The sequence below is a fragment of the Oncorhynchus mykiss genome, chromosome 10 (assembly GCF_057628025.1).
Source record: "Oncorhynchus mykiss isolate SJ-2025 chromosome 10, ASM5762802v1, whole genome shotgun sequence".
Taxonomy (NCBI): domain Eukaryota; kingdom Metazoa; phylum Chordata; class Actinopteri; order Salmoniformes; family Salmonidae; genus Oncorhynchus; species Oncorhynchus mykiss.
The window spans coordinates 45,932,036-45,955,444 of record NC_143031.1 but is presented as its reverse complement, the minus strand read 5'-3'; the positions used below and the strand labels follow the sequence as shown (position 1 = coordinate 45,955,444).

Sequence of the window (23,409 nt, the reverse complement as noted above, 5' to 3'; positions counted from 1 at the left end):
TCAACTGTGTATATATATATTCGCTGACCTCCTGCAGTACCTCCGTGGACCTCTCCAGTTTACTACAAAAGTAGTAAGTAGTACACAGCGTATGGTATAGTATTCTATAGTTTACTACAAAATGCTATAGGAAGTACTACACGTGATTGAGGGATACTGGTGTGTAGTACTACACTACAGTTTACTACAGAGTTCTATAGTAAATACTGTAGTAAGCTATAGTATTTTTTCATGTGGGCGTATTAGCTTATGTCTTATAGCTCAATATGCTTGCCTAATTATATCCTCTAATATATTTGGAGAACACAAACGGAGGCTAAGCCTTTAGCATAAATCATGCATCGATTATGATAGAGTGTCACTGTCAGTATGTTTGACAACTGCCCCCCCCCCCCCCCCCCCCCCCCCCCTCCGCAGTGCTGCAATCTGCAGAGCTGCTGTCTGTCAGTCTGTGGGGGACTATATGAAGACATATAAAAGAAACACAGTACACAAACATAAACTCACATAGCCTACTTACATATGAGCTGGCTGGTTGCTGGTCTGTGTGCTCATATGAATATTCACACTTGATGAGCAGATGCACACAAATCTACATACTGAACAGTCATGTACGCCTGCACTCATACAGAGTGAACACACACAGAGGCACAGATGCTTTCTGTTCCTACACTAAGTTCTCATCTATTTTCTCTCCTGCCATAACTCACGGAGCCATGCTAGGTGATTTTAGGGGTCTGGACATTCTTTACATCATTACACAAGCACACCGGAAGCACACAGGTTGATCTGTTACAGCATTATAGTCTTTGCTGACGCCTACAGTTAGGTTTCACCTGAGACAAGCAGAAGAGAGAGATATACAGTACAGATGGTTCCCACATGAAAAAATACTATGGTACTACGGTATAAATACTATAGTACTATGGTCTAAATGATATCACTGAAGCCCTTGCCAAAAAACAGCATTGTGTCTCACTTTTTATTGATCTCTCTAAGGCTTTTGATACAGTTGATCATGCTATACTAAGGCAGAGATTGTCGAGTGTAGGTCTTTCGGAACATGCAATTGCATGGTTTGCTAACTATCTGTCTGATAGAACTCAGTGCACTCAATTTGATGGGCTCATGTCTGTTAAATTGTCTGTCTGTAATGGTGTGCCCCAAGGCTCTGTACTTGGTCCTCTCTTATTCACTGTGTATATAAATAATTTAGACAAAAATGTCCAAAATGCGCAACTTCATTTTTATGCTGATGATACTGTTATTTACTGTTGTGCCTTGTCTCTTACAAAAGCAATCCAGAACTTGCTAAATGCTTTTTATACTGTTCAACATACCTTGTGTCAATTGAAGCTTATCCTCAATACTGACAAAACTAAACTAATGGTGTTTTCTAAAGCAAGAAATAGACCTCTGAACTTTTCACCTATTATTACCTGTCAGGGCATTGAGATTGAGACTGTAACCTCATATAAATATCTTGAAATTTTAATTGATGACGGCCTCTCTTTTAAATTTCATATTCAACAACTTACAAAAAAATTGAAGCTGAAATTGGGATTTTCTTTTAGGAATTAGGCCTGTTTTTCTTGTGAAGCCAGAAGGAGGCTAGCATCAGCTATATTTATGCCTTTAGACTATGGGGATATTTTATATATGACTGCTTCCTCTCAATGTTTGAGATCAATTGACACCCTTTACCATGGCACTTTGAGATGTATTTTAAACTGCAAAACCCTTACGCACCACTGCACTTTGTATACCAGGGTTGGCTGGCCTTTTCTAGTAACCTCTTATGGCTGCATCCCTTGTTCTCAATTTCCGCCTGAAGACATACCCTAATCTAACTGCCTGTAGCTCAGCCCCAGAGGCAATGATATGCATATTCTTGGTATCATTTGAATGGAAACATTCTGAAGTTTGTGGAAATGTTAATTGAATGTAGGAGAATATAACACAGTAGATCTGGTGGAAGAATAGAGAAAGAAAGACACACACACACGTTTTCTGTTTTTTATTGTTGTAGCATCATCTTCCACATGTACTAGAATAGCCACACAGTCAGATAGGATGCTGGAGATACTTTTGATGGATAACACAAGAGGGCAACCGTAGGTGTGCAAAGTTTCAGACTGATAACTTCAGGAATGGGTGAGCTACATGACATTTAGCATGAAGTCATCCAGGTGTCCCACACAAGTTGCCCAAATGTACCCAAGTGGCCGAATTGGTGAAATGACCTATAACTATATACAACAGTACAAATAACTATATACAACATATCAAAAAGCAATTCTAACACACAAAAAAATATATAAAAATGTTTTAAAAAATATTTGTTTAAAACAGTAGACCCTTTGGAAGTCCTCTACACAATATTTTGCTGCCTGTGCCATGTCACATAGCAGTCTCTTTCTGATGTAAAGCAGAGGCAAACTGAACAAGTGGTGCAGGTCATGCGACACAGAACACAACGACGCCTCTATGCTGTGCCCTTTTGGCCCTGAGGCACAGTCATGCCTGCAGTAATGAACTGTGGCATATGAACACCACTGGAGGCAGGAGTAGAGGGGGCAGAGGTAGAGCGGGCAGCTTGCCACCGGGGGATCTCAGTCGGAGTCGCTATCACTGTGAAAGAAAACATGAAAACAAATATTTGTATTGTATGAGCCTTTTATCATCACATAAAATAAACAGATATGTATTGTATAGAGCAGAGGGAACAGGCACTAAGGTGAAGTGCTGTTCCATTCAACTCCGGCCATTGTTGTGGGCCTGCCCTCCACCGAACAGCACCCAATGGCTATTTCATATGGAAATGGAGAGGAGTAGCAGGCGCATTGGCCATGTGTGTGTTTGCTGTTCTACTCCATTCCATTTGAATAAAAAAAAAAATATATATATATATATATATATATATATATATATATATATATATATATACATACATACACATACATATACACACACACACACCCAAACAAACCAACACACACACACACACACACACACACACACACACACACACACACACACACACACACACACACACACACACACAACCAAACAAACCAACAAACAACACACACAGGTTATGGGTCGTACACATACATACACACACACTAGCCAATGTGTACTTTACACATTTCATCACACATTTCATTGCAAATTGCAACATTTAAAAAAAAAATATATATATATATATATATATATATATATATATATTTATATTTCATAAAACGGCATTAGCACTTACCCGTCCAGAAGTATGTCCTGTCCTTGCAGAAACAGCTCCTCAGCTCCTGTTTGAATCATAAAACTCAAAGATTCCTCAAACAAAAAATCTGTCTAACTTTCCCAATCAATCTCTTCTATAATCTGGTGCAAATCTATATACTTAGACTTGGACTTCGCTTTTCCTGATTTATTCGCCATGATGTCTTCAATGAAATCGTTGAAAAAACACTTTTCAAAATACTAATTTCCAAAACATTGCTGTACGTAACAAGCTTGACTGCAACTACTCTGATGGTCAAGGCGAGAATGGAGTTCGTTACGCGTGCGTTTACAAACAAGGAACGGTGGTCCAACCCATATCCATCACATACTGGCGTTTACCTCAGCTCATTGGTTATCTACCCAGCTAGATTTCAAGAAGATCAGTGGTCATTGGGCAGAAATACAGTCAATCAACGAAGCTTCGCTAAAATTATTGGTGCGCAATGAAGTCATTGCTCGTTGTCTTCAAATCAGCTCACTTTGGTCAATACTCCCCGCAAAAAAAACAATCAAGTTTGGCTGTGTTGCAAACATCCAGCGGATTGCACTGAAACCAACCACGACTAGATAAACGATTGTTTACTGTGTGTAATTACGTCGAATGCTCCGTAAAATGTTGATAGAAATGGAATTCACGGCACAAACAGTTTACAAAATGTTTCGATTTAGGCTATAAAAATGGATTTTATCAAAGAAAACGGCACTTCATTTGATCAATGGGACCCTCAGGAAGAGAAATAAGAGCAAGATATCAGAATGTAAGTCATAATTTTACCTTCAGATGTGAATGTGTAAAAACTGTCGTGGAGGAAAATGTTTTTTGTTGTTGATCGCTCTTCTCAAACAAAAGCATGGTATTTGTTCCCAATCACACCAAAGTACGTTCATTTCTAGGAGACAGAACGCGTCTCCTTCCTGAGCGGTATGATGTCTGCGTGGTCCCATGGTGTTCATACTTGCGTTCTATGTTTTGTCCCAACCGACTTGCCAAAACTATAGTTTGTTAACAAGAAATTTGTGAAGTGGTCGAAGAACAAGTTTTAATGACTCCAACCTAAGTGTATGTAAACTGTACTAGTGCCTTTTTTTATGATAATACTGTGGTATTTACTATAGTATTCTACAGTATACTACAACATTCTATAGTAAGTACTACACATGATCGAGGGATACTACAGTATGTAGTATAGTATTCTACAGTATACTACAGTTTGCAGAATTTATAGTAAGGACTTTAGTATTCTATAGTAAACTGTAGTATATATTTTTAATGTGGATTCGGTGCAAGTGCACAGCTCCTCGGGCGATGGCTTCTTCCAAATACAGCTGTGACAAACTGTCACAATACAGACACACACTGAGCGTGCAGTTCACTGGGGCACATCACCCACACGCATACGCACACGCACATACACACCAACGATGACAATAACACACACACACACACACACACACACACACACACACACACACACACACAGGCACTAGTATGCATGCTCACAGGCACACGCCCTCTGCCCTCCTACCACAAATACACCCTCTACTCTACTCCCAACCAACTTCTACTAACAACCTTAACGTCATCAATAACCCTGTTCCCCTGTCACTCTTCCATCAGTGGCTCTTCTAATCCTGGAATCTCTTATATATGAGATGGCTGTTTTGATGAACAATCAGTGATGGATCTGCTCCAACTCAGATCAGCACACTCACACAACTGGAACATACAACTAGACAGAGGCGTTTCATCTCAAACTGGAACGACATCCATGTGATATTTGTACATACCGTATCACTTCAGCAGCACCCAAAGGAACGCTTTAACGCATGAAAGTGCATCACCCAACACCAAAGAAACATGCCCATACATACTAAGGCATGCATAGTCTTTTACAACTGACATTATATTTGAAAGCCAACATTAAACATACACACACATACATTTGAGTCATTTAGCAGATGCTCTTATGAGTCATTTAGCAGACGCTCTTATCCAGAGCGACTTACAGGAGCAACTAGGGTTAAGGGCCTTGCTCCAGGGAACATCGACCGATTTTTCACCTAGTCGGCTTGGGATTAGAACCAGGGACCTTTCGGTTACTGGCCCCACGCTCTTAACCGCTAGGCTACACATAACAGCTTCTCCCAGCTCCTGTGCAGAGAATGCTGCAATGCACCGCAAGTGTTGACTAAGAAGAGGAGCTGAAGGGAGTGTACGAGAGGAAAAAGAGAGAGGGGAGACAGATCACGGGAGGGGTAGAATGGTGGAGAGAGAGGACGAGAGAATTAGAGAGGAGACAGGAAGACAGGAGTGAGAGTAAGAGTGAGAGAGAGAGTGAGAGACAACATTATAGAGAGAAAGAAAAAGACAGACAGACCGACAGAGTTAATGGGAGTGGTGGTCAGTGTTATTTTGCGACCTGCCAAAGAGGAGTCCCTCTCAGCTCTGATGAATGATCTGGCTAATGAGTTAGAATATGCAATTAGGGAACATGCAGAGAAAAGGGAGACGGCGGGAGGAGGGAGGAAGTGAGTTCTCCAACCTCCACCTCCACTCCCCTTTCTCAGCTGTTTCCCTCAGAGTGGATGACGACATGCGGAACGAGAAAGCTCACACAGTCAACACAGGGGAGCTCACTCCAATCACTATCATCACTGTCTGCTGTTTTCCCTACGAGAACTGAAATGAGCCTAGCAGATATTTGTGTGCGGTAACGTCATGTTGTGATGGTGGGACAGTGACACTGATGTTGATTAAGCTTGTTTTGGGCCAGACTGGCATAGTCTTCGCTGTCCATTGTAGTTAGCGAGGGAAAGGGACTTCCTATTCTAAGTTCATTTTCAAACTGATTCTCGTGCATAACATTTTAGCGTGTTGTGTGTCAAATGAATGTTTCAGACGAGTAATAAAGAAAACGTTAAAAAAAACAAAAAAACAAGTTCTCTCTGATAAGTAATCGTTGCACGTGGGGCTTAGTGACACTGTTGCCTGGAGGCGGTGGTGGTGGCAGCAGGGTGAATTTGGGGGTGAGTTCTCCGGCAGAGGGAGTCTGGTAAGGACCAGGGATGTCTGCAGCATTGAAACTAACACTGTGGGCACTAGGCACTAGTCACAATGCCATGGCTTTATGGGCTGCGTGCTCATTTCAAAACCAACCCAATGACAGAAACCCACTAATCAGGTTGTTATTCCCTATCCAATTATATCAATATACAGTATGCACAAATGACATAAAACACCACGTCCTGGCATCCCATTTCCTCTTCTGCCTCATTCCCTATTTAAATGGCCTCTTAAATGAAAACCTAATTGCGTGAAGAGAATGGTGTCACGATTGAGCTAAGGGGCATTTTCATTGCCTATCCAGAATAACACGGTGGGACTGTGGATCGGGAATGATTCTTTCCTCTGACGTAGGCAGCTGTCAATCTGTTTAAGGACTACTCACTTCTATCACGCTCCATCTTATTCTGGAACAGGCTAAAAAGGAATACAGATCTGTCTGTTGTATTTCAATATCACAATATGTGACATTTGAAACAGTCCCATTGTTGTTCTTATCTGGTGACGCTAATCCTATCAAATGAATACATATTACTGAATTTCCACTATAACGCTCACAGCTGGATGAATTCTATGCTTATATATATGGTGAGGCTGTTGTGATTTCACACAGTAGCTTACACACACATGTAAAAATAGACATGAGAAACACTAAGAACAAAAACTCCCAGCCACGTAAATGATGTAATCCTAACATAGTTGTTCCCCGTCCACTACAACTCAGGTGTTAATTGAAATGCAATAGCCGGCTGTCTGAGAGGCCCTTCATGGTAAGTGAAAGTGGGGTAACCTGAGTTGCCGTCATGTTCCAGAGAGAGGGCTGTGTCTGAGTCCTTCATGATAATGATCCATCATTTAAGTGGAGGTCAATGAGACTTCATCGCTCTTCAGACACAACATGAAAACTCTCATTCACTCATTGAATCAGATACCCTCCCAATCTGTCTGTGCCACCTCTGTTGGCATGCCCTTTCACTTTCCACCCCAAATATTCAGCAACCCTCCCCGTACCCCTCCCTCCCCCATGCTCACCTGTATTTCATACTGCTGTGGCGCCCTATGGCTTCCTTCATGTGGGCATGGCCCTGGGGAACCGGGCGGGACCCCAACTGCTCCCTGGGCTTGGCTGAGCCATGGGTGTTGTAGTTGCCATTACCCCCTTGGTTGCTCCCTCCACCACCTCCCCCAGGGGGTGGCGCGGTGCGAAGGCCACATAGTCGGTCCTCACTGCGGCTCTTCAGGTTGTGCTCAGTGCAGGCGAAAGAAACCTGCATAGTGACCACTGCCTAGTCTCTGGTTCACTAAATTGGCCCCTGGAGAGTCTCTTTGGGATGCTGCTTAGGGTCTGACTGCAAAATACTAATGTCTGCAAAATTGCTGCTACAAAGTCAAGCTGCTTGTACAGTGAGGATGTCCCTGTCCAGACAAATGCCCAAACAGGGAAGTTTTGTATTTTTGAGCCAGATCCACAGGCGCCGGCAAGAATCCAGGCCCTAACCTGGCACGCAGAGTCAGCGTCTGGTCTGTCTCCGTCTCTCCTCTCCTGTCTGGTGTTGCTCAGTCTCAAGAGGTTTCTAGTGAGAACATTCCTCCCATCATCAGCGGGGAGCTGGTATACAGTGTGGTCCTAGGCTCGTAGTCGGAGGCTGATCAAGCAGTTCCACGGGCTGGGGTAGGCTACCTCTCCAACCGCGCTCTCCACGGCACAGGAGCGCAACAGATTCCTCACTTAAAACAAACCGGCTGATTTGCCTAGTCTTGCAGAGACATCCGGAAAGATCCTGGAGGCGAGGAAGATGCTTGCTATATGTTTTTGCTACAAATTAAAAAGGTAGGGTGGTAAAGCATTCATCAACTTGCTTGTCTCCTCTTCAGCTACAAACTGAGGTTAGTCTATCGTTGTCGAGCCCAGCTAGAGACCCGGGGTGCGGCGCAACAACGACATGAGCTACAGGCATTTTTCTCACACCTCGGGTCGCATTGCATGTTTCGACGCAAACACAACGAATAAAAACCGGGGATGTGCTACATCCCACAGGCTCACAGAATTCAACACGCGCTAAAACACCATGGTCTTCGCATGCACACATCCAATGTCTTTCCTATATCTAACATAGTGCCCGGCCTCACGCAACGACATCGAACTGGTGCAGAAAAGGCAACATCAGCACCGCCAAATGGCGTGCTAATTTCATCCACTTTGAATATTGTCAATTTCATAACTGCTATAATCTCTGTCGGATATCCGTCAGGCTATTCATTTTCCTCATCAAAACAGGATCCCCATGGCATTAGGTTACCATTTCACAGCATAATTGGTGGGCAGCATTGAGACTATCTAATCAAATGCATAAAACGACGCTACTATGTTATTGTGTCCAGCTGTCTCATTTGAGCTGTTGATGATGATGATGGCTAATTGTCTTCAGGATTATAATTCCAATCCCTGGTTCTCATTGCAGAGGCTCCCAAAGTGTTAATCACGACACGTAAAATCGATTATTGGGAGAGGCGCCTCTCTCTCTCTCTCTCTCTCTCTCTCTCTCTCTCTCTGTGTGTGTGTGTGTGTGTGTGTGTGTGTATAGTTCACGCATTAAACAGAATGGGTGCTTTCTAACACATGCATATAACATACACTATTCTGCATGAATCTATAGCACAATTCAGGGGGGGGGGGGGGGTCGCATGAAAAACATCTAAAATCCCTTTCACTGGTGCATACGCATACACATCGATAAACCTGAACTGCATGGCAGCCTTAAATTCGATACTCAAGAAACACGCACATGCAGGTCTGTTAAGCCACCCCGTTTATTATATAAACCCTACTCACACTCAAGTATATTGACTGAGGATCCCCCCTCCCCCCATTCGTCATGGTATCTCTGTCTGTCACCCTATCTCCTGCTTGTCCCTTCTCCATACTGAAACACAGGCATGCAGTCGAAGGATCTCTTAATTACTTTCACAGTTTATGAGTAAGTGGTACTGTATATTGTGCAGCCTAATACTTTTGGCAGATATGAGTGAATGTGGGGATGGGGATATACAGTGCAATAAGTGAATGGTGGTGACAGCTCTCATTCTGCCTAATTGGCTTTTGAAGGAATCATGACATAAGTCACCGGGTATATGGGCGAGATGGCTGGCTGGCATGCTCTGGGAGATCAAAACAAATCAATGATTCTAAAAGCAATATCACATTTCAGGTAAGACTCAAATGCAGGCGGTGTTGAAGTAACAATGTTTATTACAGCAACAGGGGCAGGCAAACGACAGGTCAAGACAGGCAGAGGTCGATAATCCAGAGTAGTGGGGCAAGGGTACAGGATGGCAGGCAGGCTCAGGATCAGGTCAGGCAGGTGGGCTCAGAGTCAGGACAGGAAAGAGTCAAAACCAGGAGGGTGAGAAAAAGAGAGACTGAGGAAAAGCAGGAGCTGAGACAACATGCTGGTTGACTTGACAAACAAGACAAATTGGCAACAGAAAAACAGAGAACACAGGTATAAATACACAGGGGATAATGGGAAAGATGAGCGACACCTGGAGGGGGGTGGAGACAAGCATAAGGACAGGTATAAAAGATCAGGGCGTGACAAGAAAACCAAAAGCTCTTGCATTTACCTGTGAGATTTACTCACATTTAGTTCATGAAATAAAATGTGCCATCACAATATCCCATAAGAAACAACATTTAATATACAGTTGTGTGAAATACATGCTTCTTCTTCACTGCTCAATTGTGTTTGCAGAATCGTGTATAATAACATAATTGTAAAGCTGTTGTATATGGGAGTGCATGACCGTGGCCTTCTGGCATTGCTTGCAAATGAGCAAGTGTCCCCAAACTACAGGGATGAACCCGTGTTCTATTGATAACACCAGGCGACTGTCTACGGGTTCCCACTGACCAGCGCCAACCAATCACACAGTGATAGCTCGGTTCAGCGAGCCAATCAATGAGCAGTGCATATGTGCAGTGAGAGGAGATAATCTGTTCATTGCTCAGAGACGAGGGTGAAGTCCAAAGTAACCAGATGCATGAATGTAGCCTGCTAATATACTAGAGAGCTATCTCAGCTCCAAGAAACTGAATCGCACAGCCTTTCATAGCTGCACAATTACATTTTACATCATATTGTGGAATCTTTAAGCAGGAGAGTTGGGATGATGATGTGTAACTATAGAATGGAAATTAATTGTTTATTTTTATTTGATTTATTTCACCTTTATTTAACCAGGTAGGCTAGTTGAGAACAAGTTCTCATTTACAACTGCGACCTTGCCAAGATAAAGCATAGCAGTGTGAACAGACAACAACACAGAGTTACACATGGAGTAAACAATAAACAGGTCAATAACATAGTAGGAAAAAAAATAAAGAGTCTATATACATTGTGTGCAAAAGGCACGAGGAGGTAGGCGAATAATTACAAATAATAACAATAACAAGAACAAAATAAAGAAGAAATATGCATTGGAGAGTTCGTAAAGGTAAAGGAATAAGTAAATGTCAGCTTTTTTCCAATATCTTTTTTTGGTGTGCTGCAGAGTGTTTGATTTAGCCTATTGGGTTTTCAGGACCAGTGATTATGTGAGGGTTACACTGGGAGAGCATAACTGTACTCAATTCAGCACCATAGCCAAATGTTTTTTTTTTATATATATTTTAAAAAACGTTAAATCTTTTTAAAAAAAATAAAAACATCAAAAACATAAAACGAAGTGAATTCACAATTCAGATATTCTTCTGCGACCGCTAGGGGGAAATGCAGTTCAATCTAAATCAGGACTGCCCTGGCTACCTACCGGTCGTCACTAGTTACCACAGCCATAAAGCCCGCATGGCCAAATTTCTACAATTTCTCTTCAAGTGATTTTAAACCTAAACATAACCACACTGCTAACCTCATGCCTAACCGTAAACTTAAATTAAAACCAACAAGATAATTTTCGTTTTTATTAATTTTTACGATAGGCTTCTAGACAATTTTGACTTTGTGTCCGTGGTAACTAGTAAAAACCAGAGCGCACAGAAAAGTAGCCTAAATTGATACTGTTATTTCAAAACGTCTAAAACTACGAATAGAGAGAGACTGTCAACGAAAACAACAAAAAGCTGCAGTTTTTATGAGTGAGTTCTTGTCAGCACTGTCAACACTTTTTATTCAACACTTTTTTGAATGAGTAGCAAAGTGTATTCAGTTGTGTAAAGTACTTAAGTAAAAATACTTGAAAATTCTACTTTAATAGTTGTTGGGGGTATCTGCACTTTACTTGACTATTTATATTTTTTACATGTATGTACTTTTTACTCCCTACATTTTCCATGACACCCAGAAGTACTCGTTACACTTTGAATACTTAGCAGGACATGAAAGGGGTCTAATTCACACACTTATCAAGAGAACATCCCTGGTCATCCCTACTGCCTCTGATCTGTCGGACTCACTAAACACATGCTTCGTTTTTAAATTATGTGTGAGAGTTGGTGTGCCCCAGCTATCCAATTAAAAAAAAAACAAGAAAATGGTGCCATCTGGTTTGCTTAATATAAGGAATGTAAAATGGTTTAGAATTTTACTTCTAACACTTAAGTATATTTAAGTAATTACATTTACTTTTGATACTTAAGAATATTTCAAATATATACTTTTAGACTTTTACTAAAGTAGTTATTTACTGGGTGACTTTCACTATTATTTGAGTCATTTTCTCTTAAGGTATTTTAACTTTTACTCAAGTATGACAATTTGGTATTTTTTCCACCCCTAATCAGTGGTTCCCAAACTTTTCCGGTTACTGTAGGCCTACAACCAAAACTGAAAATTGTGCATCGATAGGCTTGCATTGTTATTATTAGCGGCTGTGTCTTTTTTAAATCGATGAATATTTCACTTTCTCTGGTCATAGGAGTAACAACATGAATTTGTGCATGAGGCAGAAATAATGCGGTGTGACTCGAGTTTAGCCATCTTTGTGGCTGTGGTAACTAGTGGAAACCGTCTACCAGTCACCTTACTGCTGTCATTTTTTTCTAAACGTGAATTAACAATGTCGAGACCTGCTCCCTGCCTGTTTCATTACATCGGTGTCAGAAGTGATCGGACCTTGCATCCACAACAGTGCGTGTGCTTGTCCGGTGAGCCCGTTCCTGTAAAACGTAGAGTCGCAAGATAGCGCGAGGACGCGCTCTTTCAAAGTAAGGGTTCGAGACCTGCTCCCTGCTTCTTTCATTACAATACATTTGAATGCCTGTAAAATCACGCAGTTTTCAATGGACCCTGTCAAGCTGAGGGTATAATAGGCTAGAAATTGGTAGTTGTTGGCTAAAAAGAGGATGACAGAAAATGTGACAGGCGGCTCTCATCCTACTAACAGTAACATGATTAGACTGTCATGCACAAACATACAATTTTACAGCCAGAAATATTCTGCATACAACCATATTTTACACCATCTGTGTGTAAAATCCTGTTGTGCAGGACATGCCGGCATTCTGTTGGTCTCTAGTGGGGGAAATGTGTAACTGCAAGGTGACAATTTCTCAAAAGCAGCTCATCTGTCACCATCTTTTAGGTCATACAAATACTCTCCTAGTGATGATAAACACCTGGGTTCTGGAATAGAAAAACAACACACACACCAACAATAGGCCATTCAAAGTGACAACTCCATGCCCAAAATTTCATTTTAAAACAGCCAGTGGATTATTCACAGATGGCAGGAGTAATGAGGTCAGACTGTGCCCCTCTCTGTCTCTCTCCCAAAGCCTGATGTTTTGATTTGTCTCAACCTACACCCTATGCCCTCCTCTCTCTTATAAGAACATAATCCCATCCCATCTTTCTCAGAATTCATTTGATTATGTGTGTGTGAAATCAGAAAGCTTCCACTACACTAGGAAATCAGATTTAAAACACATTTCTAAAGAAATCTATTCTCATAGTTAACGGAGTGATTGAATCTGAGAAAGTGCACTCCTAAATCAGGACAGGACATACAAGGTGTTAAAAGGATATGACTATGTTTTGTACCATTAAACATTTGACTATGTATCACTCAATGCAGTGAGAGTGGGGCTACACTCTTTCTTTCGTTCTTTCTTTCTTTCTTTCTTTCTTTCTTTAACTCTCTCTCTCTCTCTCTCTCTCTCTCTCTCTCTCTCTCTCTCTCTCTCTCTCTCTCTCTCTCTCTCTCTCTCTCTCCCTCCCTCTCACTCACCTGTATATCATGGCACTGCGTTCAGCCTCACAGTCAGTCAGGGAGATTGCACATTCTCTGAGGTACAGTTCCAGTCTGCGTTTCTCCACCAGCCTGTGGGCGGCCTCCAGGATCTGGGTGGCCATCTCTGACTCACTCCTCTGCTGGGCTCTCCTGGACCCTCTCTTGGCTGTTGTGCCCCCAGCGGATGACGAAGATTTGGGCTTCTTGCTGATGCCATACAGGTCCTCCACCGAAAACTTCCCACCCTTGCCACCGCCACCCCTGCCTCCAGCAAACATGACTGATAAAAGTATTTTGACTGAGGTGAAATTGACTTAGCAAATCTGACTTTCTTACTTGTTGCCTTGCAAGTCCTCTTTCTTTTGCATTCATGTGACCAAAAAGTAGACTGGAGACTGAATCCTTGATGATACAGATGTGTTATTAATGCAAAAGAATAACAACAAAAAGTTTGTACGTAAACCAGTGTCACTGTTACATATCTGATCCTTCACATGCAAGGTTTAGACAAGTAGGATATGATTGAAGACAGAATATATCTTTTTTTAAAGTATTCACTGGTCCCGCTTATTCAAAACACCTGTGAAACGTCAACAAGTCTTGACTTCTTTTTTCGGATGTCTTTCGCTCCACGGGGAGTTGAGATGTAGCAGGGTGTTGCGTTCCCTCCTCCAAGAGGCGTACGTAACAATCCAGAATCCAGCTAAATGAATCCTAAAGGGACAACAACATCCAAACACTGGGAAAACAGATCCAAGAGAGATGGACTGATGAGCATTGCTTATTTTGCTGAAGATGGACAGAAACAGCCATCTGAATCTTTATCTCCCTCTCAGATGAGGGACAGAGGGGGATTTATGTTGAAGACCCACCAGTTTACAGTTGCCCAGATTAGCAGGAGACCCAGATGAAGCAAAATAAGAGAGGACCGGGAGACAGGGAGACCAAACCCCTCTACTTACACATCAATCAGCTGTAGTCCCATTTTGAGGTCAAATCTTTATCTCCAGCTCTGGAGATTACAGCCATGTCAATAGCAGCTCAGCCAAGGAGTCTAGAGATCTGTTCTCTGACCTTTTCCTGGGGCATTGACAACCTCAGACTCTTTCACTAGTGTAAAAAAAACAGTCAATTGATTCCAAAATCATTTCAGATATTATCCACCTCGTGAATAGCAGATGTGTTATAACAACCGAGGTTCATGCTCTCCGGCTTCCATTGGCTTCTAGAGCGAAAGGGTGGCTTCCAGCCAGCAGCTGGCACAGGCGTCTGACCAGCGGTGAGTGTTATTGGCAGCTGCTGGGCTAGTGTTCTGGCTGAGCCCCAGCCCGCTCTGGTTTTTCACACGATCCCTTTAGGAGAGCTCTATGAGAGAACATCTCCTCTCCTCATTGGAGAAAAGCCTCTTATGGGCTGCCACTCCATCTCTCACTGCTTAAGTAGGACAGTATGAAGTGGGCTCCTCTGTCTGTCCATCTCCCAGAGACTATTTGGGAAGGAGTGAGAGAAAAGAGGAAGAGGATAAAAGTAAGAGACATATGTAAAGAAGTAGAAAGAGAAAAATGTGTGCAACTCATGAACATTCAGAGCAACACACAGTAGGACCGCTAGGTCTCGAAGAATGGGGCCTTAACCAAATTTGTTTCTGAGAAACCAGACTGTAAGTAATGACAGAAAATGATGACTCATCTCAATCAGCCTGTCAAGGCTACAACCCCCCGCCCACTGTCCTAGGAGACATTTGTGGATCCCTAGTCCGGAGCCCTCGTAGAACGCTCAAGTTTTACAGAACAAATTTCCACAGCAAAACAGCCTGACTTTTACTTTATATATTTTGCTATTCTAAACTAAAGAAAACATGTTTACTCCTAATGTGCATGCGGTTTGAAAAATCCATTCTCCACCTATATGGTGACACAGCAATTGACTGTCAAAGTTGAATCTTGAAGTAATCATGGTCATAAGGAATCTGGAACTCTGATTGAATACAACGGGGGGTCTGACTGATGACAGCTTTTGGATGCATGAATGAATGAGCGGACATCGGTGCAGATAAACTCATGGATTCCCTGAAAGCTCATTGACTCTCCAAGAACCCATTCAGTTGTTGTAGTGGATTTATCAGTAGGTCTACTTTCATCAGTTTGTCTTGTGGAGGCGGCAGTAGGGACTATTTCTATGCTGTGTTACTCCTGGTCTATGCTGTGTTACTCCTGGTTTATACTGTGTTACTCCTGGTCTATGCTGTGTTACACCTGGTTTATGCTGTGTTACTCCTGGTCTATGCTGTGTTACTCCTGGTTTATACTGTGTTACTCCTGGTCTATGCTGTGTTACTCCTGGTTTATACTGTGTTACTCCTGGTCTATGCTGTGTTACTCCTGGTCTATGCTGTGTTACACCTGGTTTATGCTGTGTTACTCCTGGTTTATGCTGTGTTACTCCTGGTTTATACTGTGTTACTCCTGGTCTATGCTGTGTTACACCTGGTTTATGCTGTGTTACTCCTGGTCTATGCTGTGTTACACCTGGTTTATGCTGTGTTACTCCTGGTTTATGCTGTGTTACTCCTGGTTTATGCTGTGTTACTCCTGGTTTATGCTGTGTTACTCCTGGTTTATACTGTGTTACTCCTGGTCTATGCTGTGTTACTCCTGGTTTATGCTGTGTTACTCCTGGTCTATGCTGTGTTACTCCTGGTTTATGCTGTGTTACTCCTGGTCTATGCTGTGTTACTCCTGGTTTATGCTGTGTTACTCCTGGTTTATGCTGTGTTACTCCTGGTTTATGCTGTGTTACTCCTGGTTTATGCTGTGTTACTCCTGGTTTATGCTGTGTTACTCCTGGTTTATGCTGTGTTACTCCTGGTTTATGCTGCAGTGTCTTCTAGGAGTGGCGATTATCTGAGATGAATCTTCTCTAAGCACTCCTTTTGATTGACTAAAATCCCACTGGCAGTTGGCTAAGGCCAATCTCTCTCTTTGAAAGAGATTGAAAATGACAGACCCCAAGATTCTCCAACATCTAGGCACCTTATAGTTTGGGCAACCATGGTTACCAAGAGTGCGGGAGAGTCAGGGTGTACACATTACTAGGGTGGCCTTTATTCTCCTCCAGTACCTCCAGGAGTGCAGTTCAGTACATTTCAGGTGATGTTTCATATGAGTTTGACCTAAAACATAATTTTATTCAGGGCCTGTCTTTCTGTCTTGACCTATGCCTCAAGGCATTTACACAGAGGAAGAGGTCAGTCGGTGTGGACAACTGACACATTTTATTTTGCAAACACAACTATTATTTTTCTGATAAAAGTAAAAGTAATGAATTCAAAACATTTTTTTTTTTAAATGAATGGTCAGAATAAATGGTCAGGACACTATTGGTCACTTTATCTTCTGCAGTCAGATGTTCTATTATAGTATTCCCCATCTACACACTATCCCTACTGAAGCTCACTCAACAAAACGTAGGAGCTGATCGTGGACTACAGGAGACAGCGGGGAAAGCAGCCCCCATCCACATCGACGGGGTCACAGTAGAGAGGGTGAAAAGCTTAAAGTTCCTCCGTGTGCACATCACTGACGACCTGAAATGGTCCCTTCACACAGACACAACCTCAGGATGATGAAGAAATTCAGCTTGGCCCCTAAGACCCTCACAAACTTCTACAGGTGCACCATTGAGAGCATCCTGACGGGCTGCATCACCACCTGGTATGGCAATTGCACCGCCCACAACCGCAGGGCTCTACAGAGGGTGGTGTGGTCAGCCCATCGCATCATCGGGGGCACACTGCCTGCCCTCCAGGACATCAACAGAACTCTGTGTCACAGGAAGGCCAAGAAGATCATCAAGGACCTCAGCCACCCTAGCCAAGGCCTGTTCACCCCGCTACCATCTAGGAGGAGACAGTAGAGGTGCATCACAGCTGGGACCGAGAGACTTAGCTTCTATCTACAGGCCATCAGACTGTAAAACAGTTACCACTAGCCGACCTCCGCCCAGTACCCTGCCCTGAACCTTAGTCACTGTTACTAGCTGGCTACCACCCGGTACTCGACCCTGCACCTTACCGAGACTGCTTTTCCCTATCTACAGTCATTGAACACTGATCACTTTAAAAATGTTTACATACTGTTTTGCCCTCTTTTATATGCATATACTGGTCTCTATTATTGGCTCATCCTTTATAACTACTGCTGCACACACTTTTTCTATTAATATACTGTCTATACTCACCATTATATATATATATATATATATATATATATATATATATATATATATATATATATAGTACCAGTCAAAAGTTTGGACACATCTACTCATTCAATGGTTATTCTTATTTTTTTACTATTTTCTACATTGTAGAATAATAGTGAAGACATCAAAACTATGAAATAACACATATGGAATGATGTTGTCGACAAAAAAGTGTTAAACAAATCAAAATATATTTTATATTTTATATTCTTCAAATAGCCACCCTTTGCCTTATTTTTTCTCATCAGCCGTGTCTTTGTGAGTTGGTGAATGGAGTAGGTGAACGGATGATCTCCGAATGTGTGGTTACCACCATGAAGCATGGATGAGGAAATGTGATGGTGTGGGGGTGCTTTGCTGGTGACACTGTCAGTAATTAATTTAGAATTCAAGGCACACTTAACCAGCATTCTGCAGTGATATGCCATCCCATCTGGTTGCGCTTAGTGGTACTATCATTTGTTTTTCAAAAGGACAATGACCCAACACATCTCCAGGCTGTGTAAGGGCTATTTGACCAAGAAGGAGAGTAATGGAGTCCTGCCATAAGATGACCTGGCCTCCACAATCAACCGACCTCAACCCAATTGAGATGGTTTGGGATGACTGCAGAGAGAAGGAAAGGCAGCCAACAAGTGCTCAGAATATGTGGGAACTCCTTCAAGACTGTTGGAAAATCATTCCAGGTGAAGCTGGTTGAGAGAATGCCAAGAGTGTGCAAAGCTGTCATCAAGGCAAAGGGTGGCTACTTTGAAGAATTTCAAATCTAAAATATATTTAGATTTGTTTAACACCTTTTTGTTTACAACATTATTCCATATGTGTTATTTCATAGTTTTGATGTCTTCACTATTATTCTGCAATTTATAAATAGTAAAAATAAAGAAAAGGTGTGTCCAAACTTTTGACTGGTACTGTATATACAGCGAAATGCTTGTGTTTCTAGTGCCAACAGTGCAGTAATACCTAGCAATACAAAACAATATGCAGATAATTGGAAAAGTAAAAAGAAAGAAATATCAGAATGAGTAATGTCTGAGTCTGGAATATATATATATATATGCGATAACATCTGCAAATCTGTGGACGCTTTTCCCCGGTCCCACATGAATCACACTACATGTTTTTAACCACCAACCCAATCAATAGCAAAAGTACTGGAGCAAAATTCAACCTCCCCCCTAAGGAATAACTTAAAGCAGATCCAATACCAAAGAGTGCTTCTGTTTGAAATATTCTTACTGAGAATATTGTTTTGACAATTCCCTTCTTATCATGTTATTAAAGCCTAAAATAATACTTCTAGTAAGTCTGGCATTTGACCTTGTCATAGATAGTCCAATCATTATCTATCAGTGTCTATCACCAAGAACCCCCACCCCTGGAGTTTATGTAACGTTACTCATGCAATTCAGAAGGTGGCGATATTCAGCACAACAGAATATGTTAAACTAAACCTGTCCACCAGCAAAGAAGAGCATTATTTAACTGTTCAAGATGGCTGCGTACATGTCAGCGGGCCGTTCTGAAAATGCTTTTAGTACACATGATTTTGTACCAGAATGGGCACAAGAAGAAGTTAGCACTGGGGTGAGGAAATTGAATATAGCACCGTTCATCTTACATATCTTTAAGTGAGTTGCCCAAGCTGAACGCCAGGCCGTTTAGTGGCTTAGCTAACAATGAGACCGCAGAAGCGCTCGTCTATGTAAAGTTAGTTAGCTAGTCACAGCATTTAACAGATCTTGCCTGGAAACCCGACGTTGAATTGCATTGTCGGGAAGAAATTAGCGTTTGCGCTCACGACCTCAACAAGCCAGAAGGTTGAATACAATGGCATGTTAACGTACTTTGCCGGTTGTCGGTGTGGTAGGAATGTGAGACAATGCATCCACAGGAAAGTAGAATTACATGTCAATTCAACGTCTGGTTTCCAGGCAATGCTAGATCATGAAGTTGCTAGCCAGTTAGCCATTGTTCTCTTCTACATAGCTAATGTCACTGAGATTATTGCCCCCAAATAAAGCGATAGAGTGCTGATTCTTCATGTCTATTTGCAGACAACCATAATGGCAGTGGAGTTTGATGGAGGGGTTGTGATTGGTGCTGACTCCCGAACAACAACAGGGTGAGTTACTTTTTATCAAGCAGCTAAATGTTGGTCTCTTGCTGGCTTCCTGATCTAGGTAATAGCAATACTAGCTGACTGATTAATAAGTTGGCCTCTTTTCCACACAAAAAAAATCGTAATGTGCCTTTACAGCCAGTACAGCCTAAGTCACAATCCTTCTCTTTTGCATCTGTTTGTAGCGCTTACATTGCCAATCGAGTTACTGACAAGTTGACTCCCATTCACGACCACATCTTCTGCTGCCGCTCTGGGTCTGCAGCTGACACACAGGCTGTTGCTGATGCAGTCACCTACCAGCTGGGCTTTCACAGGTAACACCGTAGGGCCTAGGTTGTATGACTTAAAAAAAAAAAAACTTTTTTAAAATAATTGGTTACTTCAACATTGACAAATACCTCTACACTAAAATAACTCCTCAGAGCACAGCAATAGTGTGTCTCTCGATACCACTCAAAAATATTGTCTCAAGCGTGTCTGATTCTACATTTATTCACCATTAAATATAACTTCTCTGGACCTGCTGTAGTATTGAGCTGGATGAGCCTCCACTTGTGCAAACGGCAGCAAACCTCTTCCAGCAGATGTGCTACAGATACAGAGAGGAGCTGATGGCTGGCATCATTGTGGCTGGCTGGGACAAAATAAGGGGTGGACAGGTGAATTCCCAGCATCTGTATTTGGATCATATACTCTAACCACTTTCCCCTACTGTCTCAAAGAATTGTTGTGACTCTTCCCCAGGTGTACACAGTCCCAATGGGCGGGATGATAGTGAGGCAACCAGTGTCAGTAGGGGGTTCTGGTAGCTCCTACATCTATGGCTTCATGGATTCTAACTACAAGCCTGGAATGACCAAGGAAGAGTGCCTTCACTTCTGTACCCAGGGTGAGTAAGGCCAGTGTTTGACAGTCCCGTGTATTCAGTTGGTAGAGCATGCAGCGCCAGGGTTGTGGGTTTGATTCCCGCGAGGAACCAGTACAAAAAAAATATTAAAGTATGCACTCAAGATCGCTCTGGATAAGTGGAGCTGCTAAATGACTCACTACTGCAAGTCGCTCTGGATAAGTGGAGCTGCTAAATGACTCACTACTGCAAGTCGCTCTGGATAAGTGGAGCTGCTAAATGACTCACTACTGCAAGTCGCTCTGGATAAGTGGAGCTGCTAAATGACTCACTACTGCAAGTCGCTCTGGATAAGTGGAGCTGCTAAATGACTCACTACTGCAAGTCGCTCTGGATAAGTGGAGCTGCTAAATGACTCACTACTGCAAGTCCCTCTGGATAAGTGGAGCTGCTAAATGACTCACTACTGCAAGTCTCTGGATAAGAGGAGCTGCTAAAAATGATCAATAGTGTGGGGTAATTCTGGTCCTGGAGAGCCGCAGTGTGTGCAGGCTTTTGTTCAAGCCCTGCAGTAACAAAGCTGATTGAAATATGCCTACTAGTGGTGTTTTAAATCGAACACCCTGATTACACGACGAGTTGATTCATTTGAGTCAGTTGTGCTTGAAAAAATGCCTGCACACACACCAGTCCCTGTAACCCACCTCTGCTCTTCACAATGTCATTCGGTTGTTTCAAATCTCTTCAGCTACTGCTTTTCTAATCTCTTTTCACTCATGAATCATGATCACTGAATTGGAAAAACACTTCATAGTTGAATATGTGACGGGACACAGGCTGTGTTGTTAATATCCCTCTCCGTACAGCCCTGGCGCTTGCCATGGAGCGGGATGGTTCTAGTGGAGGAGTGGCCCGTCTGGCAGCCATCACAGAGGAGGGCCTGGAGAGACGGGTTGTTTTGGGACACCAGCTGCCCAAATTCTCCAACACCTAGACAAGGAGCAGAGGGAAGTTGCTGTGCAGACAATACCCCCCCCCCTTCAAGTCCATTCACATAACCTTTAAAACCTAGTCCAGTGTTGTTTTTATAAAGTAAAATCTGGTTGTAATAAATAAATACTGAAACGTGAATACATTTGTTCTCATGTCTGTTCCCTATTTGATATTATTTCCTGGAAATGAAGTGGAACTTCACACGATATGCTATGAAGGATAACAGGAAAAACGTTTCTTATATGGGATAAAACTCGGACTGTACAGATTAACACAGTACAGTTGGGCAGAGAACTCTCTTGGTGATAGTGGATCAGTAGACTGAGAATTGACCTTGGAGCATGTTTGAGAAAGAGTGAGTCAGTAAATGAGTAAGGACTGTAATATACTGGAGGCAAGTGTGTGTGTGTGTGTGTGTGTGTGTGTGTGTACATGTTAGAGTAAAAAAAGAGACTTGAGAGAACGCCCCAGCACACTACAAGGGCATTCATCTGGAATGGAACTAGTTTATTCAGTTCAAATATGGGATGTTTTGCCATTTAACCTAAAATTTGTCAGAAGAACATTGCAGATTAGACAAACATAAAAGGAAAGGTAGCTATGTCTGAAAGGTTACATTGTGTTCACATTAGGCATACACTTGCACACAAAAAAATTGCACATTTCCATGTGTGATCATTGAAGACATCTTTCAGAGTCCATAGCTAGGTTTACATCCAATTGGTGACAGATTTTCATGCAAATATTGACAGACATATGTAAAGAAAATATGCTAATTTGCCCGTCAGTGGTGTTTCCTCAACGTACTTTTGCGGTTAAAAGTCAGTGCGTGACGTAGCCTACGTAGTGCAAAAAATATATTTTTCTGCTTTAATTTTCAGGTACTGAATAAAAATCGCATTTTCAACTCTACGGATAGTTTTGCCACAAATTGATGCATTAAATATCAAACTCTTGTCTTGGCTCTTGCGCTCTAACCAATAGCTCGCAGATAGTGAGGTAGGCTAGTCTACATATTTAAGGATAATGGCGATAATAATTTTATTTGTCAAGCATCGATCATGTCACCAGAAAAAGATTATCTTTATTTATTGGAAAGGAGCATCAATATCACCTTTCACTTTCACCACCACGTGAATCATCATTTATAGTGGGAGAAACACACACCATATCATAGCGTGACTCCAAAGTTTACTTCGATATGATGGTTATTATATCAATATTTGAGAATAAAGGCATTTCCACCACCATTTATAGCATAAACGTTACCGACACAAAAAGATCCCACCATGTCGAACAAACTAATTATCGGCATTTTATTAAATTGTACCGAAACTACCTGTTTCCATCACGGCTATTTTTATGTATACGGTATGACTTTACAAGCATAAAAACTGTGGATGGAAACGTGGTTATTGATTTTAAAAATACATATATTGATCAGATATAATTACAACATAGGTGTAAGGAAATCAAATGAAACAAATTAAATGAATGAAGCAAACAACGTTTAGCAGGCACTAGTTTGCATCAAATCTGCCTTGAGCTTTTGCCATAGGTTCTCGTGTTCTCAAATGTCCTCTTTGTTCATGCGCCTGGGGAAAA

General features: G+C 42.0%; 2 protein-coding genes across 5 annotated transcripts in view; one reads left to right on the top strand and one right to left on the bottom strand.

The window, feature by feature from the left end:
- Positions 1-13,949, bottom strand: part of LOC110534042 (voltage-gated potassium channel subunit beta-2) — a 31,704-nt gene extending 17,755 nt beyond the window's left edge. Inside the window, exon 1 of one of the 2 annotated variants that reach the window (XM_036990440.2) lies at positions 13,571-13,949. In XM_036990440.2, coding sequence (XP_036846335.1) covers positions 13,571-13,851 — 281 coding nt within the window. In that variant the 5' untranslated portion in view covers positions 13,852-13,949. Of the gene's footprint in view, positions 1-7,378; positions 8,912-13,570 lie in introns of those variants that run through there. The other variant, XM_036990439.2, reaches the window with a different exon arrangement.
- On the top strand, positions 7,809-21,942 carry LOC110534045 (proteasome subunit beta type-6). Of its 3 annotated transcripts, none has more exons than XM_036990442.2 (6): positions 7,809-8,177; positions 19,897-19,964; positions 20,147-20,278; positions 20,494-20,623; positions 20,709-20,853; positions 21,678-21,942. In XM_036990442.2, the coding sequence occupies exons 1-6, from the start codon at positions 8,154-8,156 to the stop codon at positions 21,803-21,805; spliced, it is 627 nt and encodes a 208-aa protein (XP_036846337.2). In that variant the 5' UTR covers positions 7,809-8,153; the 3' UTR covers positions 21,806-21,942. The 3 variants fall into 3 exon arrangements, with proteins under 3 accessions (XP_036846337.2, XP_036846336.2, XP_036846338.2); XM_036990441.2 differs by lacking the exon at positions 7,809-8,177 and adding an exon at positions 19,272-19,426; XM_036990443.2 differs by lacking the exon at positions 7,809-8,177 and adding an exon at positions 19,314-19,470.
- Positions 21,943-23,409: the final 1,467 nt, after the last annotated feature.